Source organism: Mercenaria mercenaria, chromosome 12, assembly GCF_021730395.1.
Source record: "Mercenaria mercenaria strain notata chromosome 12, MADL_Memer_1, whole genome shotgun sequence".
Lineage (NCBI taxonomy): Eukaryota > Metazoa > Mollusca > Bivalvia > Venerida > Veneridae > Mercenaria > Mercenaria mercenaria.
This window is the reverse complement of record NC_069372.1, coordinates 34,888,489-34,910,968: the sequence shown is the minus strand read 5'-3', so window position 1 is coordinate 34,910,968 and position 22,480 is coordinate 34,888,489. Positions and strand designations below refer to the sequence as shown.

The following is a 22,480-nucleotide window of genomic DNA, read 5'->3' as shown; positions in this document are numbered from 1 at the left end:
CTTACTTTTCTCTCTCTTCTGGTCTCTTGTTGTGGCATATTCCAGGATATTTAGTCAGTGCAAAGTTTAGGAGATATATAGTAGAATAGAAGAAGTTAACATCAATTGTTTTGCTCTAATTCATCTGATAGGTATGAAATAATACATTAATAATACAGAACATTAATGTTATGATGTTTAGTGCAAAATGTACAAAAGAATATAAAACTTCAGAAAAGGAAAGCTGTGGTGAAGTATATTTTCTAGAGTGTTATATTAACTCAACAATAATTTTTAATCTAGAAAAAGTTGTTATATTAACTCATGAATAATTCATAATCTAGATATGGTTGTTATATTAACTCATCAATAAATTTATAACCTAGAAAAAGCTGTTATATTAACTCAACAGTAATTCTTAACCTAGAAAAAGTTGTAAATATTGTTATATTAACTCATGAATAGTTCATAATCTAGAAAAGATTGTTATATTAGTTCATCAATAATTTATATTCTAGAAAAAGTTGTTCTATTAACTCGACAGTAATTCTTAACCTAGAAAAAGTTGTTATATTAACTCATAATTTAGAATAATTCAGAACTAGAAAATGTTGTTAAATTAATTAATCAATAATTATAGGTTATTAGCTTTGTATCGGGAAATATGCACAAGTTCTTCAGCAGAAATATTGCGCAACTTTTGGAGCGCAATATTCTTCCGCTGAAGAACGAGTGCATATTTCCCGATGCAAAGATAATAACCTTTTTATTACATACGCCTCGACACATATAAATATGTAAATATCATAAATATGTTCAATAGCCTGAAAAGGATTGACAATACTGAACTAAATAGAAAATAATAGTTCAACACACACTGAATTACGTCACGCATCCGATATGAAATTCAGGTGTCAGTATATGGAAAAATATTGACGTTTCCGGTACCAGTGTAACTTAACGGGGAATAGAAACGAGTATGTAATAATTTGTTATATTAACCTAGAAAAGTTATATGAATAACTCATAATCTAAAAAAGTTGTTATAATTAACTAAACACTTAAACAATAATTCTAAACCTAGAAAAAGTTGTTATATTTAGGGTTGGATATCGTTAAGGACGAAGCAGTCCGATACCGATACCAACGAAACGATACGGTATTTTTAACGATACCGATACTGATACCAAGCTTTGAAGTACATCACATAAGCAATGGCTAGTATTAAATACACCCTTTTAAGTAGTTATACAGGAAAGTTTGCTTTGATATATAAACATTTTAAGTCTGTTAATTTGATGTACTAGAACTATGAAAGAGTAAAAAAATAAACATATCTTACAAACTAGTTTTCCAAAATAAAAAAAACAGAATAGATACGTCGCTCACTGTGCAATTTAAATCCAAGACTCAATGACTGTGGTAATGCTTGCTCAGCACTGACGAGCACTGTTAAATTCAACACTTACTAGCTTTCAAATTAACCCATTTAACAAGTCAGACTCGTTGTCACTCATGATAAATCTTCAACCAGGTTACCTAGTAATGTATTTAAAGTGCAACATTTTTTCAACACAATTTTCATTGAAAAATAACCCTCAAAACGCTTGAAACAACCAACAATAACGTATTTCTATTAGTTCGCGAAAACTGATGACTTGTTTACGTAGAACTTACAGCTTAGTTTCGTAACTTTTTATTCAAATCATTTTTAGCTCATCTGATTTTTTGAAAAAAAATGATGAGTTATTGTCATCATCTGAGCGGTTGTCGGCGTCGGCGTCTGCGTCGGCGTTGCCTGGTTAAGTTTTATGTTTAGGTCAGCTTTTCTCCTAAACTATCAAAGCTATTGCTTTGAAACTTGGAATACTTGTTCATCATAAGCTGACCCTGTATAGCAAGAAACATAACTCCATCTTGCTTTTTGCAAGATTTATGGCCCCTTTTGTACTTAGAAAATATCAGATTTCTTGGTTAAGTTTTATGTTTAGGTCAACTTTTCTCCTAAACTATCGAAGCTATTGCATTGAAACTTGGAATACTTGTTTACCATCATAAGCAGACCCTGTACATCAAGAAACATAACTCCATCTTGCTTTTTACAAGAATTATTGCCCCTTTTGGACTTAGAAAATCAGTTTTCTTGGTTAAGTTTTATGTTTAGGTCAGCTTTAATCCTAAACTATCAAAGCTATTGCTTTGAAACTTGCAACACTTGTTCACCATCATAAGCTGACCCTGTACAGCAAGAAACATAACTCCATCCTGCTTTTTGCAAGATTTATGGCCCCTTTTGGACTTAGAAAATATCAGATTTCTTGGTTAAGTTTTATGTTTAGGTGAACTTTTTCTCTTAAACTATCGAAGCTATTGCTTTGAAACTTGCAACTCTTGTTCACCATCATAAGCTGACCCTGTACAGCAAGCAACATAACTCCATCCTGCATTTTGCAATAATTATTGCCCCTTTTGGACTTAGAAAATCACTTTCTTGGTTGAGTATTATGTTTAAGTATACTTTTCTCATAAACTATCAAAGCTATTGCTTTAAAACTTGCAACAGTTTTTCACCATCATAAGTGGACACTGTACATCAAGAAACATAACTGTATCCTGCTTTTTGCAAGAATGATGGCCCTTTTTATACTTAGAAAATCATGGGTAGGACAATAGTTCTATTATACAAAAAAAATCAGATGAGCGTCAGCACCCGCACGGCGGTGCTCTTGTTTTTCATTTGTTTTGATAGAAAATGACAAAGAGCAAAAAAAATGTCGTATATATTGCAATTAAGCATGATTTGCATAGTTTAAAACGACGGGAAAAGAAGTTTTTATAATAATATTTAGCATACGAAATTATTCCCAAGGCCAGCTCTCCATGTTACTCGGAGCGGTGTCACAGTAAACAATGTCGATCGCATTATTACTGTGTTTCAAATACTATTTGCTTATTTTCTGCTTTCTTTTGCCGGGGATGTGGTAATTATTTTGTTTATTTACTTTTATGGAAATACCGAGATCGGACCCGGTTCTTTCTGAAACGGTACATACCGGTACTTTTCGAAGTGATTATTCGGTACAGTACCGATACCGGGAACCGGTATCCAACCCTAGTTATATTAACTCATGAATAATTCATAATCTAGAAAAGATTGTTATATTAACATGATTAATTCATTAATAATTTATATTCAAGAAAAAGTTGTTATATTACTCGACAGTAATTCTTAACCTAGAAGAAGTTGTTACATTAACTCATGAATAATTCATAATCTAGAAAAAGTTTTGAAGAAATTCCATACTCAGAGCAAATATTTACCTAGTGTAATTTTCATCAACATCATCAGTTGTAGAAAAAGTTGTTATATTAACTCATGAATAATTCATCAACTAGAAAAAGTTGTTACATTAACTCATGAATAATTCATAATCTAGAAAATGTTGTTATATTAACTTGTAAATAATAATTATTCATAATCTAGAAAAGGACTGGTGTTGTGCATATATATTATTGCTCAGCATTATTCAGCGTATATTTTGTATCTGAAGGTATTGTTCTTACAGAATTGACAGTGATGACAGGGAGAGCTAGAGGTAGATGCAGGGGTCGTGCTAGACCACAGGAGGAAGAGGAAGCCCCAAGACCGGGAGGTGGGGCAGAGCAGAATCTCAGAGTTCAGGTGATGTATGAATTTGAATATTGAATATCTCAATTCAATGGCATAATTTGAGACAAAAATCAAGTGCAGGTATTTTTATGCACAAATTTACTTTCAAATTGTTATGCTTGTAACACATTAAGAAATGGACTGCAATTTCAAAATTTCATTGTATTAAATTAATAAAATGAATTTTACTTTTACAGAATACTGAGGATGGAATAATATACAGTAGGAATGTCAGTGATAGACGAATGGAGGTAATGTTATCTGTATTGGATTTATTAACCTTTACCTTGCTAAATTTCTAAAATGGACTGGTTCATCATTCAATTTGGGCAATACCATTTATTATTCGAAGGGGTTTTTACTGAATATTTACTGACTGAGTAGCAAACAGTGCAGATATGATCAATCAGAAGGTTACAGAGGCAAAATCACTTGGCGCCAGCTGGCTAAAGGTTGAAGAGGAATGTCTACAAATTTTGTTGAATATTTTGATATTACTGTGAAATCATTAATATTCGTGGGGGACTAATTTTCATGGTTGAGTCAATCCATGAAATTTAATCCCAACGAACAAGTAGAATTCCAATTCGTTTTATGTTCAAAAGTTGAAAGCCACGAATTCATATCCCCACTAAATTGCCATTTTGACCAAAACCACAAACTAATGCCCACGAAATTAAATGATTTAACAGTAAATTTCATTTGGTCATAATTAAAACTTTGTCAGATTCAGGGAAATTAGATTAACTCATAGTTCTGTTGAAATATTTATGTTACATTGATTTATGATTTTTATACGCCAATGGTACATATTAAGTGAACACTCATGGCGGCGGGTGGTCGGCATCCAAAAGCATGTCCGCTCTCTAAGTCAAACAGGTTTCATCTGATCTTCACCAAACTTGGTGACAATATTTGTGGGCATAATATCTCAGCCAAGTTCAGTAACCAGCAAAATCGTGTCGGCGTCCTTCCGTGTCCGCACTTTGGTTAAAGTTTTGATGCACTTTCTCTTTATACCCCCACAAAACGAAGTTTGGGGGGGTTTATAGGAGTGAGCTTGTTGGTCGTTCAGTCTGTCTGTCCGTTGGTTTTCATGGTTTCCGGATGATAACTCATGAAAGGCTTGACCGATTTAAATAATTTTTGGTACACAGGTGTAACATCAGAAAATACAGGTCAAGTTCGACTTTGGGGTCAGTAGGCCAAAGGTCAAGGTAACAGTGACTCAGAACAGTTAAACGGTTTCCGGATGATGACTTGAGAACGCTTTGGTCTAGGATCATAATTTTTTGTACACATGTGTAACATGATAAAGTACAGGTCAAGTTTGCCTTTGGGGTCAGTATGTCCAAGGCCAAGGTCACAGTGACCCTGAACAGTAAAACAGTTTCTGGATGATAACTTGAGAATGTATGGGCTTAGGATCATAAATTTTGGTACATGGGTGTAACATCATGAAATACAGGTCAGGTTTGACTTTGAGGTCAGTAGGTCAAAGGTCAAGGTCACAGTTACTCGGAACAGTTAAATGGTTTCTGGATGATAAAACATGCAAATCTCAAAATTACAGCTGTAAAAATAACAGTTGAAAATTACAGCTTTAAAATGGTCATGTCTCAAAGTTACAGCTGTAGCTTTTTTGGAGGGAAACGTGTGTATTGTCAGCAGTAACACAAACAAATAATTCTGTAAATGAAAGTTTGCCTTTATAACAAGCTATGTGCACTGGTTTTCAGAATGTAGAGCCGGTAGATGTTTATGTTTGTGCTGCACATAGGGCAGATGCTAGGGAGGGAGGATTAATTAGACCAGGATTATCAGGAGCAACTGGATATACACCCCCTGTAAATGAGATGGCGATGCTGAATCTTGGTGCATGTGGAGGCAGTGAGGACACAATGGCTAGAGGATACAGGGCACACCAACATGGTAACTGTGGTTACAGTAGATATGGGAGTGATGATGGCAGAGGAAATAGAGACAGTGGTCAAAGTACTGGTGGCAGAGGAGGTGGTCCTACCTATAGGGGGAACATTGATCGGGATGATGGAAGAGCTGGTGGGAATGCTGTGGGCCGTGCTGGAGGAGTGCAAAACGATGGACAGGTTGCTCAAAGTGGAGGTGAATATAAAGTGCTCAGTTAGAAAGTTTTCTTTGATATAAAGCATTTGGTTACATTAATAAATTTAGCTTGTATATTTAGAGATCTTTCAAATGATTGAACAAAACGAAATTAATCATTTAGGATTGACACTTGGATTCTGCATTTAGCTGTAAAGTAATCTTTTATAACACAGCCTTTTTTGAAAAAAGAAGTATTAAATTATTTTTATGCCCCCAGCATCTACTGATGCAGGAGGCATATAGGGATTGTCCTATCTGTCCGTCCGTTCGTCCGTCCATACGAGGTCAGCATGCCCATTCACGCACTGCAGTACGTGAATCACGCACAAAATATCAAATGCACGCATAAAAATCACTTGTTGGGGGTACATGCACGCAGAGATTCGGAACTCCTGTTCAGCTGGCAAATCGCTGTTTATTTCATCATGCACTTGCCAATTGTTTGGTACAGTCTTAAACGCAGATCCGGTCCAGGGACGTGATAATTTCGTTTCCATCACCGAATTCTCGGCGTAATTGTCAGCCGCATAGAGGGGTTTTGTAAGTGTTTTATTCAGACGTCACATGGGTCGTGTGCAAAAAAAGTATGGATACAAAATGCAAAAAGGCATTTTAGCTTTTATAAACTCAACAAAAGGTTAACAGTATTTTATTTTTGGATATTTAACTGCAATTTTGATACACATTGCATATCTGTAATAGTTTGGGCATTTATTATTGATTGGCGATTTTTATCAGTCTTCAGTTGACTGTATGTTATTTCGGACAAATCATGTTCCGTCCACGAAATCGGGAAAACATGAACCGTGCTGAAAACTTATTTATATTTAGTATAATATTGGGAGGGGTCCTATGATTCAAAATTTCCTATCTTAACTTTGGAAAAACACTTTAAATTTTCTAAAATTATCTCATCTGTTATACCCCACCCACAAGAGTTCTGCATGAAAAAAAAACATGTATATACAAATTTCAGTAGTTAAATAGAAAAAATTCAGATCTACCATGTAGTGTACCCCCAGATTTTGAAGTGTACCCCTATTTTGCAAAAGCAGGGGGTACATGTACCCTTAACTTTAAAAATGAGTGGGCATGCTGGAGGTTCACCAAATGGGACCGTTTCGTCTAGCATCAATATCCCTTACTAGAATGACTTGATACTAATGCAGATGTAACCTGTGACCATTCCTTATCTTCAGACATCACTTGACCTCATTTTGGACTTAGGTTGCTTTATATGGGCCATCTCTCGGTTAACCAAATGGGACTGTTTCTTCTAGCATCAATACCCCTTACAAGAATGAATTGATACTAATACAGGTGTAAACTGTGACCATTCCTCATCTTCAAACATCACCTGACAGTTTGACTTTGACCTCGTTTTGGACTTAGGTGCAAACTCTATCGACAAGGATGCCACTGGGGGCATCAAGTGTTTATTGAACGCAGCTCCTTGTTTCTCCATTGTTCTAAGTGGGAAAGTTGCTATTTGAATAGTTTTTGGTGCAGTTTTAAGTTTTTAGACTTAATAAAAAATATATAATCTTTTTATACACTTCCACTGTTGTTTAACAGTATTCTTAAATTTCAGGGAATAGTAGTAAGCTTCATCTCTCTTAGTTTTGTTTTTCAGCAAATGATGGTACTCCATTACCAGTCATTGCAAATTACTTCAAGCTTGAGCAAACACCAGACTGGATTTTGTACCAGTATAATGTTGACTTTAAACCAGACGTGTACTGTAAAAGGATAAAAGGGGCATTATTGGCAAACCATGAGCAGCTTCTGGGAGCTACAAGAGCTTTTGATGGAGAGCATATGCTTTACCTGCGAAGAAGACTTCCCAATGAAGTAAGCTCATTTCTGCCAGAGTTTATCTTTGTTATACATGTACCAGTATCAGTTAGACAGTTTTTAATCTATTGTTATTTCTTCTCACAAAATTTTTATTATTCCTGCGGTAAGTTTCATGAGAAAATGCCTCTGTTGTTCAAAAACCTGTGTTCATACTCTTTGTTCCATGCTCTTTGCCGTTGCTTATTGTACCCCCCGACAACAAAGTTGTAAGGGGGGGTATACTGGTTTCAGGTCGTCTGTTCGTCCGTCTGGTCGTCTGTCCGTCTGTCCGTAGACGCAATCTTGTGCGCACCATCTCTCCTTATCCCCTTGACAGAATTTAATGAAACTTCACACAAGTGGTCAGTACCAACAGTAGTTGTGCATGGGGCATGTTAGGTTCTTTAAGAAAAAAAATTTGCAGAGTTATGGGACTTTGTTTTTTTGTTATTATACTATATACATAGACACAATCTTGTGCGCACCATCTCTCCTCATCCCCTTGACACAATTTAATGAAACTTCACACAACTGATCAGTACCAACAGTAGTTGTGCATGGGGCATGTTAGGTTCTTTTAGAAAAAAATTTTGCAGAGTTATGCAGGGTTTTCCCTCGGGTTTTTTATTTGGGAGTCCATGGACTCCCATGGCTGCTAATTTAAGGGTCCCTAATAATTTTTGGGGGTCCACAAATTATTGATCTTGAAAATGGACATTATTACTAAAAAAAATTTATCCTAAAACCGATTGAACTTGTATCTTTTTAATTTAGATAGCATCTGATTCAGTATTTCGGAATGGTATCTTTCAAAATAGTATGAGCTTCTCAATTCAGACTGATAACAAAAGGTGTGACAGTCTTTTTATTATGATCAAATAGCCAGTAATTACCGGCAATTAAGTGTCAACTCGTGTCAATTATGTTGTTCACAGTTTTATCTTAGTTAAAGATAATACTCGATCCTTAATTAGTATCATAATTTTTGTGATTTATTAATATTTTTTCATCAAAATACTTTAGATTTATATGAAATTAATTTTGTTTAATAGAAAAATAAACCATTCGATCTTTTACGGAACGTAACGGCAATCTTACATTTTAGCGGTGTCAGTTAGCGCGGAGAGTAGTTTCCCTTTACCAAAATGGCGAACATCGGTAACAAAACTTGTTTTGAAGTTGGAAAATCGTCAGTCTATACCTGTGTATAATGAGCACCCACGATTCGGGGATGGTCCCGGTGGTAAAAAACTGCGCATTTTACATGGGTATCTGCGCAAAGGAAGCTTCAGTGCAAAGGAGTTTCGTGACCGATTTTGCGGGTCCAGTGGACCCAGAGGCACTACAAAATGCGAGTCCAAAGCAGTCAAAGCGCGTCAGGGACGCAGAAAACCTGCGTCCGGGAAAACCCTGGTTATGGGACTTTGTTTTTTTGTTACTATACTATATACATAGACACAATCTTGTGCGCACCATCTCTCCTCATCCCCTTGACACAATTTAATGAAACTTCACACAACTGATCAGTAACAACAGTAGTTGTGCATGGGGCATGTTAGGTTCTTTCAGAAAAAAAATTTGCAGAGTTATGGGACTTTGTTTTTTTGTTACTATACTATATACATAGACACAATCTTGTGCGCACCATCTCTCCTCATCCCCTTGACACAATTTAATGAAACTTCACACAACTGATCAGTAACAACAGTAGTTGTGCATGGGGCATGTTAGGTTCTTTCAGCAACAAAAATGGCAGAGTTATGGGACTTTGTTTCTTGTTAACATACTATGTACATACAGCCTGCATATGCAATCTTGTGCGTGCCTAATCTACCAAACCCTTGCACACAATTTAATGAAACTTCACACAAGTGATCAGTACCAACCCTAGTTGTGCATGGTGCATGTTACATTCTTTTAGATAAATATTCTACATAGTTATGGGACTTTGTTTTTTGTTACTATACAGTATACATACAGTCCACATAATTATGCAGTCTTGTGTGTGTCAAATTCAATGTACTGTGTCAGTGCATGCGGGGGGTACATTCATCACCTTTAGTTATAGCTCTAGTTTATGAAGGTTTGTTACACTGAAGGTGATGGCTTAACCTTTACCCTGTTAAATGTCTTAAATGGACTGGTCTGTCTTTCAATTAGGGCACGTACCATTTATTATTAGAAGGGGTGTTTACTGAAAATTTACTTGCTGAAGAGTGAATAGTGCAGATCACAATCAGCCTGTACCTATGTGCAGCCCGATCTAGGGCTGCACTGGTTGCAAAGGCAGAATCACTAGCCGTAAGAATGCTAAAGGTTAATGTATCTTGAGTGTTGGTCAGGCATACATACTAGTTAACTGATGAAACTGGTAACTTGTAATCTCTCTAAAGGTTTAACAAAGAAACAAATGTCTTTTCCATGAAGTAATTCCAAATGATCTCATAATATTGGACTCAGCTTCAAAATTAAGATATTCAAGAAATCTTTGATTCATTGCATTACTGAGAAACAGATGGTTTAGGGAATATTAGGATGTATAGTACCTTTTATTCTTCAGGTAACAGAGGTTTATTCGACACGTAACACTGATGGAGTGCAGATACAGATAACATTTAAGCTTATTAAGGAGCTACCGCCAACATCCAGACAGTGTATTCACATTCTGAACTTAATCTTTAAAAGGTAAGATTTACTTAAACAGTGTGTTTACATTCTGGGCCCAGTAGTTCGAAATTTAAGCAGTCTGCTAAACTAACTAGTGGTTTCATTTTGATTCAGCATATAAGTCTTGGTGGGACATTAGGTTAATGTTTTGATTTTACGATAAAGACTTTTAAATGTTCATAATCCTTAACTCATACATTTGTTTAACCATGTCTTCTAGAGTGTTGAAATATGAGCCGTGCCATGAGAAAACCAACATAGTGGCTTTGTGACAAGCATGGATCCAGACCAGCCTGCGCATCTGCGCAGTCTAGTCAGGATCCATGCTGTTCGCTATTAGTTTCTCTAATTTATCCCCCCACCAAAGGTGAAGGGGATATTAGAAATGCTCTCCGTCCGTGCATCCGTCCGTCCGTCCGTGCGTCCGCAACGATCTTTGTCCGGAGCATAACTCCAAAATGACTGGAGGGATTTTCTTCAAACTTCATACACTGATAGAACACATTGGGAGGAAGTGCAGTGTACAAGAACAATAACTCTACCTTGCCTATTTTTTGAGTTATTCCCCTTTATCTTATTTTCTTAAAAAATTTTGTCCGGAGCATAACTCCAAAAGTACTGGAGGGATTTTCTTCAAACTTCATACACTGATAGAACACATTGGGAGGAAGTGCAGTGTGCAAAAACAATAACTCTACCTTGCCTATTTTTTGAGTTAATCCCCTTTTATCATATTTTCTTAAAACATTTTGTCCGGAGCATAACCCCAAAAGTACTGGAGGGATTTTCTTCAAACTTCATACACTGATAGAACACATTGGGAGGAAGTGCAGTGTGCAAGAACCATAACTCTACCTTGCCTATTTTTTGAGTTATTCCCCTTTATCATATTTTCTTAAAAAAAATTTGTCCAGAGCATATCTTCTTCATGCATGGAGGGATTTTGATATATCTTGGCACAAATGTTTGCCACCATGAGGCGGAGTGTCATACGCAAGAACCAGGTCCCTAGGTCTAAGGTCAAGGTCACACTTAGAGGCCAAAGGTCATATACAAGAATGACTTTGTCCGAAGCATTTCTTCTTCATGCATGGAGGGATTTTGATGTAACTTGGCACAATTATACACCATCATGAGACGAAGTGTCATGCGCAGTTCCCTTCTTTAGAATTACTTCCCTTTGTTGTTACTTTAAATAGCTTTTATTGTAACTTTTTCATTACTAGTCGTAGGGAAAAATCGAGACAACTTTTCTGTAGTACAACAAACATGCTAAATCCAATTTTGAGGTGTATTTTGACCAGTCTCTTCCTGATAAAGATTTTTGTGTGGACTTGCAATTTTTTTTTTTTTTTTTTTTTTTTTTTTTTTAAAGATTAACTTCCCTTAGTTGTTACTATAAATAACTTATATTGTAACATTTTTATAATTGTTATAATTGACCCTAGGGAAAAAACAAGACCACTTTTCTGTGGTACAGCATAGATGTTACTCTCTAGTTTTAGGTGTATTTTATTAATTTTATTATATATAAGGTATCTCTACCTAGTAAGGAGTTTTTTTGTGGACTTTAAAAAACAAAAGACTTAAAATGATTACTAAACAACCACAAAATTAACATTCCATTTGCAAATACAGCTGCTAGAGTAAAGAAACTTTCTTTGACGGGCATATATTGTGACATTCTGGCACTCTTGTTCCCTGTTAGCTTTCCATTCCTTCTTTTTACAGTAGCCATATAGAAAAACATCATAGCTATACTCTTCATGAAAATTAATAAAATTTAGCAGTAAACCACCTCACTACTGACTTATTCTTTCTTCCACATCTTAAAACCCCTGATGCGGACCACATCCTTCAATTATGATATGCCCGGTGGGGGGATTAGCCATGTCTGACATGGCTCTTGTTCCATTAGGCTTTGAAGGCGAACAGCATGGGTCCTGACCAGACTGCGTGGATGCGCAGACTGGTCTGGATCCATGCTGGTCACAAAGCCACTATGTTGATTTTCTAATGGCGCGGCTCAAATATAATCTTGAAAGTTAATCGATGGTTAGCTTAATCCCCTGTTAAATGTTTGAGCAACTTGGTCTTGAACTTAATAACCAAGTTCACATTCTGACCTTGATATTTAAAGGTATGATTAACCTAATGGTATCTCCAGATGAAGTATAACCTGCTTAGCTAGCTCAGTATTTATAACTGAGAGAATATTACTATGAATCTGGAAGTCCTGAGTTCAGTTCAGTCCTGAGTTCAGTCTTTGGGCAAGAGGCATATTTTTCTTGAAGCTGTAATAGAAGAAGTATATATTAATCAGCCTCCACTTGTGATGCTAATATGGGGATGTTGTCAGTCATTTGTAACAAATAAATCTGATATGATGAACAAGTTTGTATGTGGTACAGAAATGGGGGTAAGGAGGGCGACTGTGTTGGTTGGAGGTGGTGGCATTATGATTAGGCGTAAAAAATTGTTTGTTTCCGGTGGCCCGACCTACCCTATTTTTTTGCCGCCGACCCTAATCTTTTTTAGCGGTAAAATCGGGCCGAATATTTTTGTGACGCTGCGCAATAAAAATCGTGCCGTACATGTTCAACTTTAGCTGCACACAAAAATCAAATATAACAATATGATGACAGGCCTCGACCTTAGCAGTGGACCGTTGGACCGACGCAACCAAAATATCGGCAGGTCCACTATCAAAAGTCACGGTCTGCAAATAAAATAAAACCCTTAAAAATGAAAAATAGGGGAAAAAATCGTACCCATATCGGCGAATTCACAAAACCAAAGTTGACAGCATTATACAGTTGTAAGCATTGGGGAATTAAAGTCAGGATAGCACGAATGGACTACTACGCCGATCGGGCGAGTGGTTTTTACGTGGTAACTTTACCAAAATGAGAAATTACATCAGGCAAAATTACCTGGATTGACTGGAATTTACCCGCGAATCGTAAAAAAGTCAAAACGTCATGCTGGTAATTTTCCATTCCACAAGTTCGTGCGCCCTATCGTAATATCTAATTTACATCGCGGTTACTTTTGACACAAAAAACGCGCATAGTGCATTCATTTTTTAATATAATCGCTTCAAATTTTCAACACCGCTTGAGACCTAATATAGTTTGAATTCCTTAACAATTTTAATAAGATATTGACAGGAATGTAGGCAAAATTCTTTGAAAACGATCAAATTTTCATATAATGTCAGGGCTTAAGCTAGGCTAAGATTTTAGGGAGAAGTCACTTCTCCCTCAGGTAAGATTAGGGAGAAGTGGAGAGATTTTAGGGAGAAGTGGAGAGATTTTAGCACCATGACTTGCAAGCTGAAAAAGGAACTAAATATGCTTTATATACTATTTTTATTATTCCCAGTCTTTGTTTACAAGTCTATTAATTTAAAGTAAATAACAAATTCACAGAAAATGATAGTGATTCTGTTTTCTTATCATTTTTAACCTTGTGAATGTAATGTGATTAAACTCCAAATTCAAGTTTTTTTTCACTTTTGCAATGATGGTCCAAACCAAGAAAACCCTTTAAATATGAATAAAATTAAAAAACGTTAATTCCATATCAGCAAAAAAAAATCCAACTGCCAGTGCTAATGCACTCAAAGTCACTAGATCACTTTAAATAACAAGTATGTGAATTAAATACATGTCAATAGCAGTGACATCACTATGACATCACACGGAATACACGTCTTCTTTGATCTGCTGGTGTCTCTTTGATACGCTGGTGTCAATACAATAAAAGAAACAGTTGTCAAACAGGTTTAACCCAGTTTCTGATGGCAGGTGTCAAAAAATTGCGTAAATTTCAGTTACGTTTTTTTAGTCATAGAAAGTGTCCGTGATAATATTATGTTTCTAAAGTTTGGGTTTTGAATCAGGGTTAGACACTAACTTATTTGAACAAGGTTCCCAAAGGAATCTCTACTTCTTAAATCTGGGGGTCCTCCTCGGGCTTTGGGATCCCTCATAATATGATATATAAAAACAATCACAACAGGTGTCTTATGAGAAGTTACGGCCGTGACCCCAGTGGGATTCGAACCCGCAACCTCTGTATTCAGTGGCTGACACCTTAACTCCTACAGAAGAATGTATCCAAACTGATATCAATTTAGATCTACATGTTTGCCAGTGTCAAGACAAGGTCTCGACTTTGGAGACACTTGTATCTTATAGATATAATCATTGTCATGTCTGTTGTGACAACCACTAAAAATTATAATATCAAAAAAAAAAATCTTGAAATTCTTGACTTCTCTTCATATATTTTAAAATATAAAATCTTAATATTACCTGGCATTTATATTTCCGATGATACAAAATTTATTGTAGTTTCTCTTTGAGGTTTGAAGATATAAAGTGTTAAAGTAAGGGAATTATATTTTTAGGCATAAAATTCTGTTTTAGATTACTTTCACATTGAAATTCATATACAATTTCGTTTTGATGTTTGAAAGTTTGATTTATAGTTAATAGACTTATCTTCCGTATCGGAATCGGTAAGTAGTTATATATAAATAAAAAACCCATCAAACTGAATAAGGCGTAAAAAAAAAAAATTGTTTGTTTCCGGTATCCCGACCTACCCTAAATTTTTGACCCGACCCTAAATGTTTTTATGGCCTTGGAGAATATTTTTTAGAACTTTTTAACAAAAAGATGCAAAAATGCACTTTTTATGCTTTAAACATAGCCAGTGATGTTAGAAATCAACTTACTGATGCTCTAAAGGCATAACCCCCTTATTTGTAATCATTTTTTGACAAAAAAATAATTTCCGAAAAGTCTCCCTTAATAAAAAAAATTTCCAAAAAAAAAAAATTTTCCGACCTACCTACCCTAATTTTTTTGAGCATGTTACCGGAAACAAAGAATTTTTTTTTTTAGGCCTAACACTACAAAAATAACGGATCGTAAAATTTCTGAAAGTGCAAAAAGATCGCGGAGATCGAGACTCGTAACCGACTACAGTATTCTTGTGCTAAAAATTAAAATATTTTTAGATACTATTAAGTAATATTTTGATGATCAAACGTCGGTACATCACGGGTTACTTCCGCTGCATTTAACTCTTGGGGTGTCATAAAATATTTGGAAGCCGCGGTCCTTCTGTTTTGATTAACACTTCCTGTTATGTAAGGCAAAGAGCTATAAAAATAAATATATTTTATACTTCTTTGTGTAAGGCCATCGTAAACACAAATTGTTGTTCAGGGGAAATCTGCGTGTATCACGCGTGACCTTCATGACCTAAAACATTTAAAAATACTTAGATGTTAAATGGTTGTTATTTTTAGAACGAGGAAAGTCCCGCGAACCGGCCAGTTGCAAGCAGTTTTCTCAGTAATTTTCCATGACGTAGCGTCGTGCACACGTAGGAAAAAACCCCGGTGTCTTTCTTTGAAAAGTACCCGATATATTGAAATAGTAATAACCACAGGCACCAGTATCGGACCTGGGACAAAGAATATGGCCTTGTTTTCATCCTAAATGAGTTCAAAATGAAAAATATGTAATGAAATATGACCCCCCCCCCCCCCCCCCCCCCCTACAAATGATACATACGTCTACTGAAGCCCAGAATCTTGAGAATCGAGCCTGCGAGCAATAGGTTCACTTCCCGGGCCGTTGTGAAATAAATTCTTTAGACAATTAAACAAACTTCCTATCACTTTTTCCTGTATACATTTAGCTACAAAATGAAACCGACCCCAAGTCTCTAGCCCTTCCCGTTCATGAAATATCTATCAGGAAACGAGTGATTTCCTGCTGAAAGTCCCTGGTAGATAAAAATGCGGCACAAAGAATCGGTACGTAAACATAGAGTAAAGTATGGTTGTCCGCCGAGTACGGCTCAAATTCAATAAAAAATACTAAATAGTATAAATAAATACATAAACTAGGGCCACTCACAATCGTCAGTTGCATCTCAAACATGCGATATTGGCGTTTCAAATTTTTCCACGGTCTTTCAACTGAATGCTACGCCATTGAACAAAATTCATTAGGTATTTTTAAACGCAATTTCTGATTGGCCAATAGCGACACACCTCCGACAGAATCGCAACGTTTCGTGCAAAATTACTCTGATATTATCGTATCGGTTTCAATGGCGGTGAATACAATTGAAAGACCGACGGAAAAATAAATCAAACCCTTGAGATGTCTGGTGGTTGCGGGTTTTGCTAGAGTTATTTTCACTTTAAATGCCGATCTATAAATATACATGTATAAGAAACAAATGCTAATGTGCCTCATATCTAAGATAAACTCTAGGGCTGTCATTGATTCGGTCTTAGTCGTATCGACGATACTGATATATCAGAAGACAAATATCGACGATACATCGATATATTGATTATTACGTTAGATTAATGACCTATTTGTTCATATGCATACTATATACCTTCCTGTAAATGCTATTTTAAGTTTTATTGCCTACTTTCCATATTTCTGTTTGATTGTATTGTATTTGTATTTATGAAATAAAAGAAATACATAAAAATTAATAACATCATTCATTTTTATTTTGCCTTCACTCCTTTTTGGCGCATTTATCCAAATTTACAACTTTGTGAACTTTAGTTGTTTTTTAGGGTCTGAGTGTTTCTTTGGGTAGTTTTTTCTCTCTGTAAAATATCGATTTTTGAAAATGGGAATCTATAATCGATCGACAAAAAAATATCGTTGATACATCGATATCGTTTCTATCGATGACAGCCCTAATAAACTCTGCCTGACCTTACATAAACAACTGGAAGTCAGTGATGTAACCATGGGCTGGAATACCTAATCATTGACAGATCTTATATAATCTAAATGGCCAGTGTGAATGGATAGAGGATGAATAAGAACTGCTTGATCATTGATAATTCATCCGCATTGTTCATGAATGGGACTACTTTGTGTAGCACATGAACAAATTCTTTTGGATGTGATTTGGAATCAAATAAAGATGCTACATGATTGTCAGAAATACACTTAACTTTGGTAGCGGGATAAACCCGCAACCAAAAAGTAAATATCACGTATAGTAGATGCTACTGACGGTGGTGAGTGGCCATGATTTACATATTTAGTAATACTTGTTATTAATGGCAAATGAATTTGACCCTTGCTAGGCTGACAAGCATCTTTTAGTCCGTGATTTCGTACCGTTTCATTGTGCCACATTTCTATCTACCTGGAACTTGCTGCAGAAAGTCACTCGTTTTCTGATAGATATTTCATGAACGGGGAGGGCTAGAGACTTGGGGTCGGTCTCATTTTGTAGCTAAATATACATGTGAAATAGTGATGGGTAGTTTGTTCAAATGTCTAGATAATTTATTTCACAACGGCCCGGGAAGTGAACCCATTGCTCGCAGGCTCGATTCTCGAGTTTCTGGCCTTCAGTAGACGTATGTATCATTTGTAGGGGCTCATATTTCATTACATATTTTTCATTTTGAACTCATTAAGGATGAAAACAAGGCCATATTCTTTGTCCCAGGTCCGATACTGGTGCCTGTGGTCAAACCCTGTGAATCGGATAATGTCGGTTAATCGGTTCCGCGCCGATTATCATTATATCTTGTTAAATAACAAAATAAATAGGTGCATATTATTATGCTTAATTTATTTTTTTTCTGCTGAATCTCAAATAGAATTCATTTAAGGGTAACAAGCACTCATTTATCTGTTATCAGTAGTTTATTTTACAACAAACTTATCGGCACTAAAAATTGTATTCATTTGGAGTTCTCGGTTATTTAGGTTTTGAAAGAGAAGGTAAACAATTGGGTGAACGCTTGTACAGTGAAACTCCGCTCGCTCGAGCATCGATGACTCGAGCACCCGGGCTCGCTCGAGCAATTCATGTGGTCCCGGCCGATTTCCTTCTATTTTCTATGTGAAATTACCATGGCTGGGTCGAGCATCGATAACTCGATCGCTCGAGCATGACACCTGGTCCCTGTGTATTAATTTGCTCTTTGTTGCTTATGGCAAACTCGAGCAGAGGTGTCAAAATTTTTCACACCTTCGGCGGTCAGAATGTATCGGTTAATTTAAAATTTTCGCACGCCGTGAGAATTGCATGGTCTATTCCCCGACTAACTTAAATGTATGTTTGTCGGTATATTTGACCTGATAATGAGATTAATTATTGAAGAAAGGTGGAAGAAAAATTTAACTGATCAAAATTGTTATTAATTATTACTTTTTTCTGCGGGATCGAGGAGATAATTATGAGGTCTTAATATTTTAATCAACAGTTGTTTGCACGCAGATAAAGGAAATAAGATAGCCTTTTCATAAAATTGAGACAATAATTATGAGATCTTAATCTGGAGAAGAAAATTGCGAATTCGATTACAGTATTTAAAATAAAAAAACCCAAAAAACATGAAAATAAAATGTCTTAGCTGTTTCTTCACATGTGCCTTTTACGATCTATCATAAATAACGTTACTTTGCAATATGTTTTTGTGAAAACGTCACGAGTGTGTTATGATTACGCATCACCGTTTCCTCTGCAAATGGGGAGAGGGATAACGACAACAGGCCGCGCATGGTATTGTTATGCGCATGTGCAAATATCGTGTAAAAATAGCCATCTAAAAATAGCCATCCCAAGTAAAAGTATATTTTTAGATAACTAGCCCGTTTTCTGTTTTCAATTAACATCATTGAATCGGAAGAGGAGTTCATTATGAAGAATGACTTTTATCACGGTTTATTTGTGTCTATTGAGGCAGCAAAAAACGTCATTGACGACTTGAATATTTTACTTCTTCCTCATTTTCGGAAACAAGACTGAACACGGTATATATGAGTACTATAGATAAACATGCCCTAACTGTTGTCATTGTTTGGTAACAACAGCTGGAGCATTGTATATATCAGTACTAAAGTTAACCATGACCCTGCTGTAGTGATAGCTAGCAACAGCTTGAGCTATGAGTACTATAGATAACCATGCCCCAACTGTTGTCATGGTTTGATAACAACAGCTGGAGCATAGTATATATCAGTACTATTGTTAACCATGTTTTAGCCGTTGTCGTGGTTTGGTAGCAACAGCGGGAGCGCGGTATATTTGAGTACTATAGTTAACCATGACCTAACAGTTGTAATGCTCCAGTAGCAACCGCTGGAACATGGTATACATGAGTAATATAAATAATCATGCACCAACTCTTGTCCTGATTTGATAACAACAGCATATATCTGTACATGCATTGTAGTTAACAATTTCCCAAATGTTGCTATTGTTCGATAGCAAAATTAGAAGCCCAGCTTAGTTAACACCAACTGTAGCATGGTATGTATCATTAGTATAGTTATTCACGGTAATAACAGCTGGAGCATGGTTTATCTGAGTATCTTAGATAACCATACATTGACTTTTGCCGTGGTTAGGTTACAACAGCTAGAGTTTGCACATAACAGTACATGTACTATAGTTAGTACTGTACCAATTGTTGCTTTTGCGACTGGAGCATGGTTTATATATTATATATCCATGTTCAGACTGTTGTCCCGTAAACCCAGCTGGAGAATGGTAATTACCAAAAGAATTTATATCCATTTCCAAACTGTAGTAATGATTCGGTAACAACAGCTGAAACATGGTATATACCAATATTATAGTTTACAATGCCCCAGGTGGTGCATAAAATATACAGTACAACCTCACCACAGCGGCCCTCTCTTAAGAAAAACGTCTATATAACATCATCATCAAAATTTCCCTAAGCAGAATTATACTATCAAATATACCTCTCCAGAACAACAACCTCTACACAACAGTCAATATTTGTATCTCCGAAAGGGTGTTGCTCTACAGGGGTTGCACTGTATGAGTATTTTAGATAAATATGCCATGACAGTTGAGTTGGTTTGAACCCGTCTGAAATATTTTTCCATTACAGCTTCTTTTTGTTGTGGGCCTACTATGCAAATGCGTAGCTCTGGGGCTGTGATGTATGGGTACTATAGATAAACATGTTCGAATTGTTGTCGCTGTTTGCTTAAGTACAGCTGGAATATGGTGTATATCAGTACTAGAGTTAACCATGATACAACAGCTGTACATAATCCGCCAGAAGCAACAGACGAAACATGGTACACATGTTGACCATGTTCTGGCTGTTGTTGTGGTTCGATAACAACTGCTGGATGATGGTAAATATGAGTACTATAGATAACCATGCCCCAACTGTTGCCATGGCTTGGTAACAACAGGTAGAGCATGGTATATATCAGTATTACAGATAACCCTGTTCTGGCTGTTTTTTGTGGTTCAGTAACAACAGTGGGAGCATGGTAAATTGTAGCACTATAGATAACCATGCCCCAACTGTTGTCATGGTTTGGTAACAACAGGGAAAGCATGGTATATATCAGTATTTCAGATGACCATGTTCTGACTGTTGTTGTGGTTCAGTAACAACAGTGGGAGCATGGTAAATAGTAGTATTATAGATAACCATGCCCCAACTGTTGTCATGGTTTGGTAACAACAGGTAGAGCATGGTATATATCAGTATTACAGATAACCATGTTTTGGCTGTTTTTGTGGTTCAGTAACAACAGTGGGAGCATGGTAAATAGTAGCACTATAGAGAACCACGCCCCAACTGTTGTCATGGTTTGGTAACAACAGGTAGAGCATGGTATATATCAGTATTACAGATAACCATATTCTGGCTGTTGTTGTGGTTCAGTAACAACAGTGGGAGCATGGTAAATAGTAGCACTATAGATAACCATGCCCCAACTGTTGTCATGGTTTGGTAACAACAGGGAAAGCATGGTATATATCAGTATTTCAGATGACCATGTTCTGACTGTTGTTGTGGTTCGATAACAGTGGGAGCATAGTAAATATGTGTACTATAGATAACCATGCCCCAACTGTTGCCATGGCTTGGTAACAACAGGTAGAGCATGGTATATATCAGTATTACAGATAACCATGTTCTGGCTGTTTCTGTGGTTCAGTAACAACAGTGGGAGCATGGTAAATAGTAGCACTATAGATAACCATGCCCCAACTGTTGTCATGGTTTGGTAACAACAGGTAGAGCATGGTATATATCAGTATTACAGATGACCATGTTCTGACTGTTGTTGTGGTTCAGTAGAACAGTGGGAGCATGGTAAATAGTAGTATTATAGATAACCATGCCCCAACTGTTGTCATGGTTTGGTAACAACAGGAAAAGCATGGTATATATCAGTATTACAGATGACCATGTTCTGACTGTTTTTGTGGTTCGATAACAGTGGGAGCATAGTAAATATGTGTACTATAGATAACCATGCCCCAACTGTTGTCATGGTTTGGTAACAACAGGAAAAGCATGGTATATATCAGTATTACAGATGACCATGTTCTGACTGTTTCTGTGGTTCAGTAACAACAGTGGGAGCCTGGAAAATATGAGTACTATAGATGACCATGCTCCAACTGTTGTCATGGTTTGGTAACAACAGGAAGAGCATGGTATATATCAGTATTACAGATGACCATGTTGTGACTGTTGTTGTGGTTCGATAACAGTGGGAGCATAGTAAATATGTGTACTATAGATAACCACGCCCCAACTGTTGTCATGGTTTGGTAACAACAGGAAAAGCATGGTATATATCAGTATTACAGATGACCATGTTCTGACTGTTTCTGTGGTTCAGTAACAACAGTGGGAGCCTGGAAAATATGAGTACTGTAGATGACCATGCTCCAACTGTTGTCATGGTTTGGTAACAACAGGAAGAGCATGGTATATATCAGTATTACAGATGACCATGTTCTGACTGTTTCTGTGGTTCAGTAACAACAGTGGGAGCATGGTAAATAGTAGTATTATAGATAACCATGCCCCAACTGTTGTCATGGTTTGATAACAACAGGAAAAGCATGGTATATATCAGTATTACAGATAACCATGTTCTGACTGTTGTTGTGGTTCGATAACAGTGGGAGCATAGTAAATATGTGTACTATAGATAAACATGCCCCAACTGTTGTCATGGTTTGGTAACAACAGGTAGAGCATGGTATATATCAGTATTACAGATAACCATGTTCTGGCTGTTTTTGTGGTTCATTAACAACAGTGGGAGCATGGTAAATAGTAGCACTATAGATAACCATGCCCCAACTGTTGTCATGGTTTGGTAACAACAG

General features: G+C 36.4%; 1 protein-coding gene across 5 annotated transcripts in view; it reads left to right on the top strand.

The window, feature by feature from the left end:
- Window positions 1-22,480, top strand: part of LOC123533219 (piwi-like protein 1) — a 90,278-nt gene that overhangs the window by 20,948 nt on the left and 46,850 nt on the right. For 3 of the 5 annotated variants that reach the window (XM_053519610.1, XM_053519614.1, XM_053519611.1), the window contains 5 exons: window positions 3,546-3,661; window positions 3,847-3,900; window positions 5,389-5,773; window positions 7,410-7,627; window positions 10,173-10,297. In XM_053519610.1, the coding sequence (XP_053375585.1) occupies window positions 3,557-3,661; window positions 3,847-3,900; window positions 5,389-5,773; window positions 7,410-7,627; window positions 10,173-10,297 (887 nt within the window). In that variant the 5' untranslated portion in view covers window positions 3,546-3,556. Of the gene's footprint in view, window positions 1-213; window positions 3,662-3,846; window positions 3,901-5,388; window positions 5,774-7,409; window positions 7,628-10,172; window positions 10,298-22,480 lie in introns of all 5 variants that reach the window. The other 2 variants (XM_053519612.1, XM_053519613.1) reach the window with 1 other exon arrangement.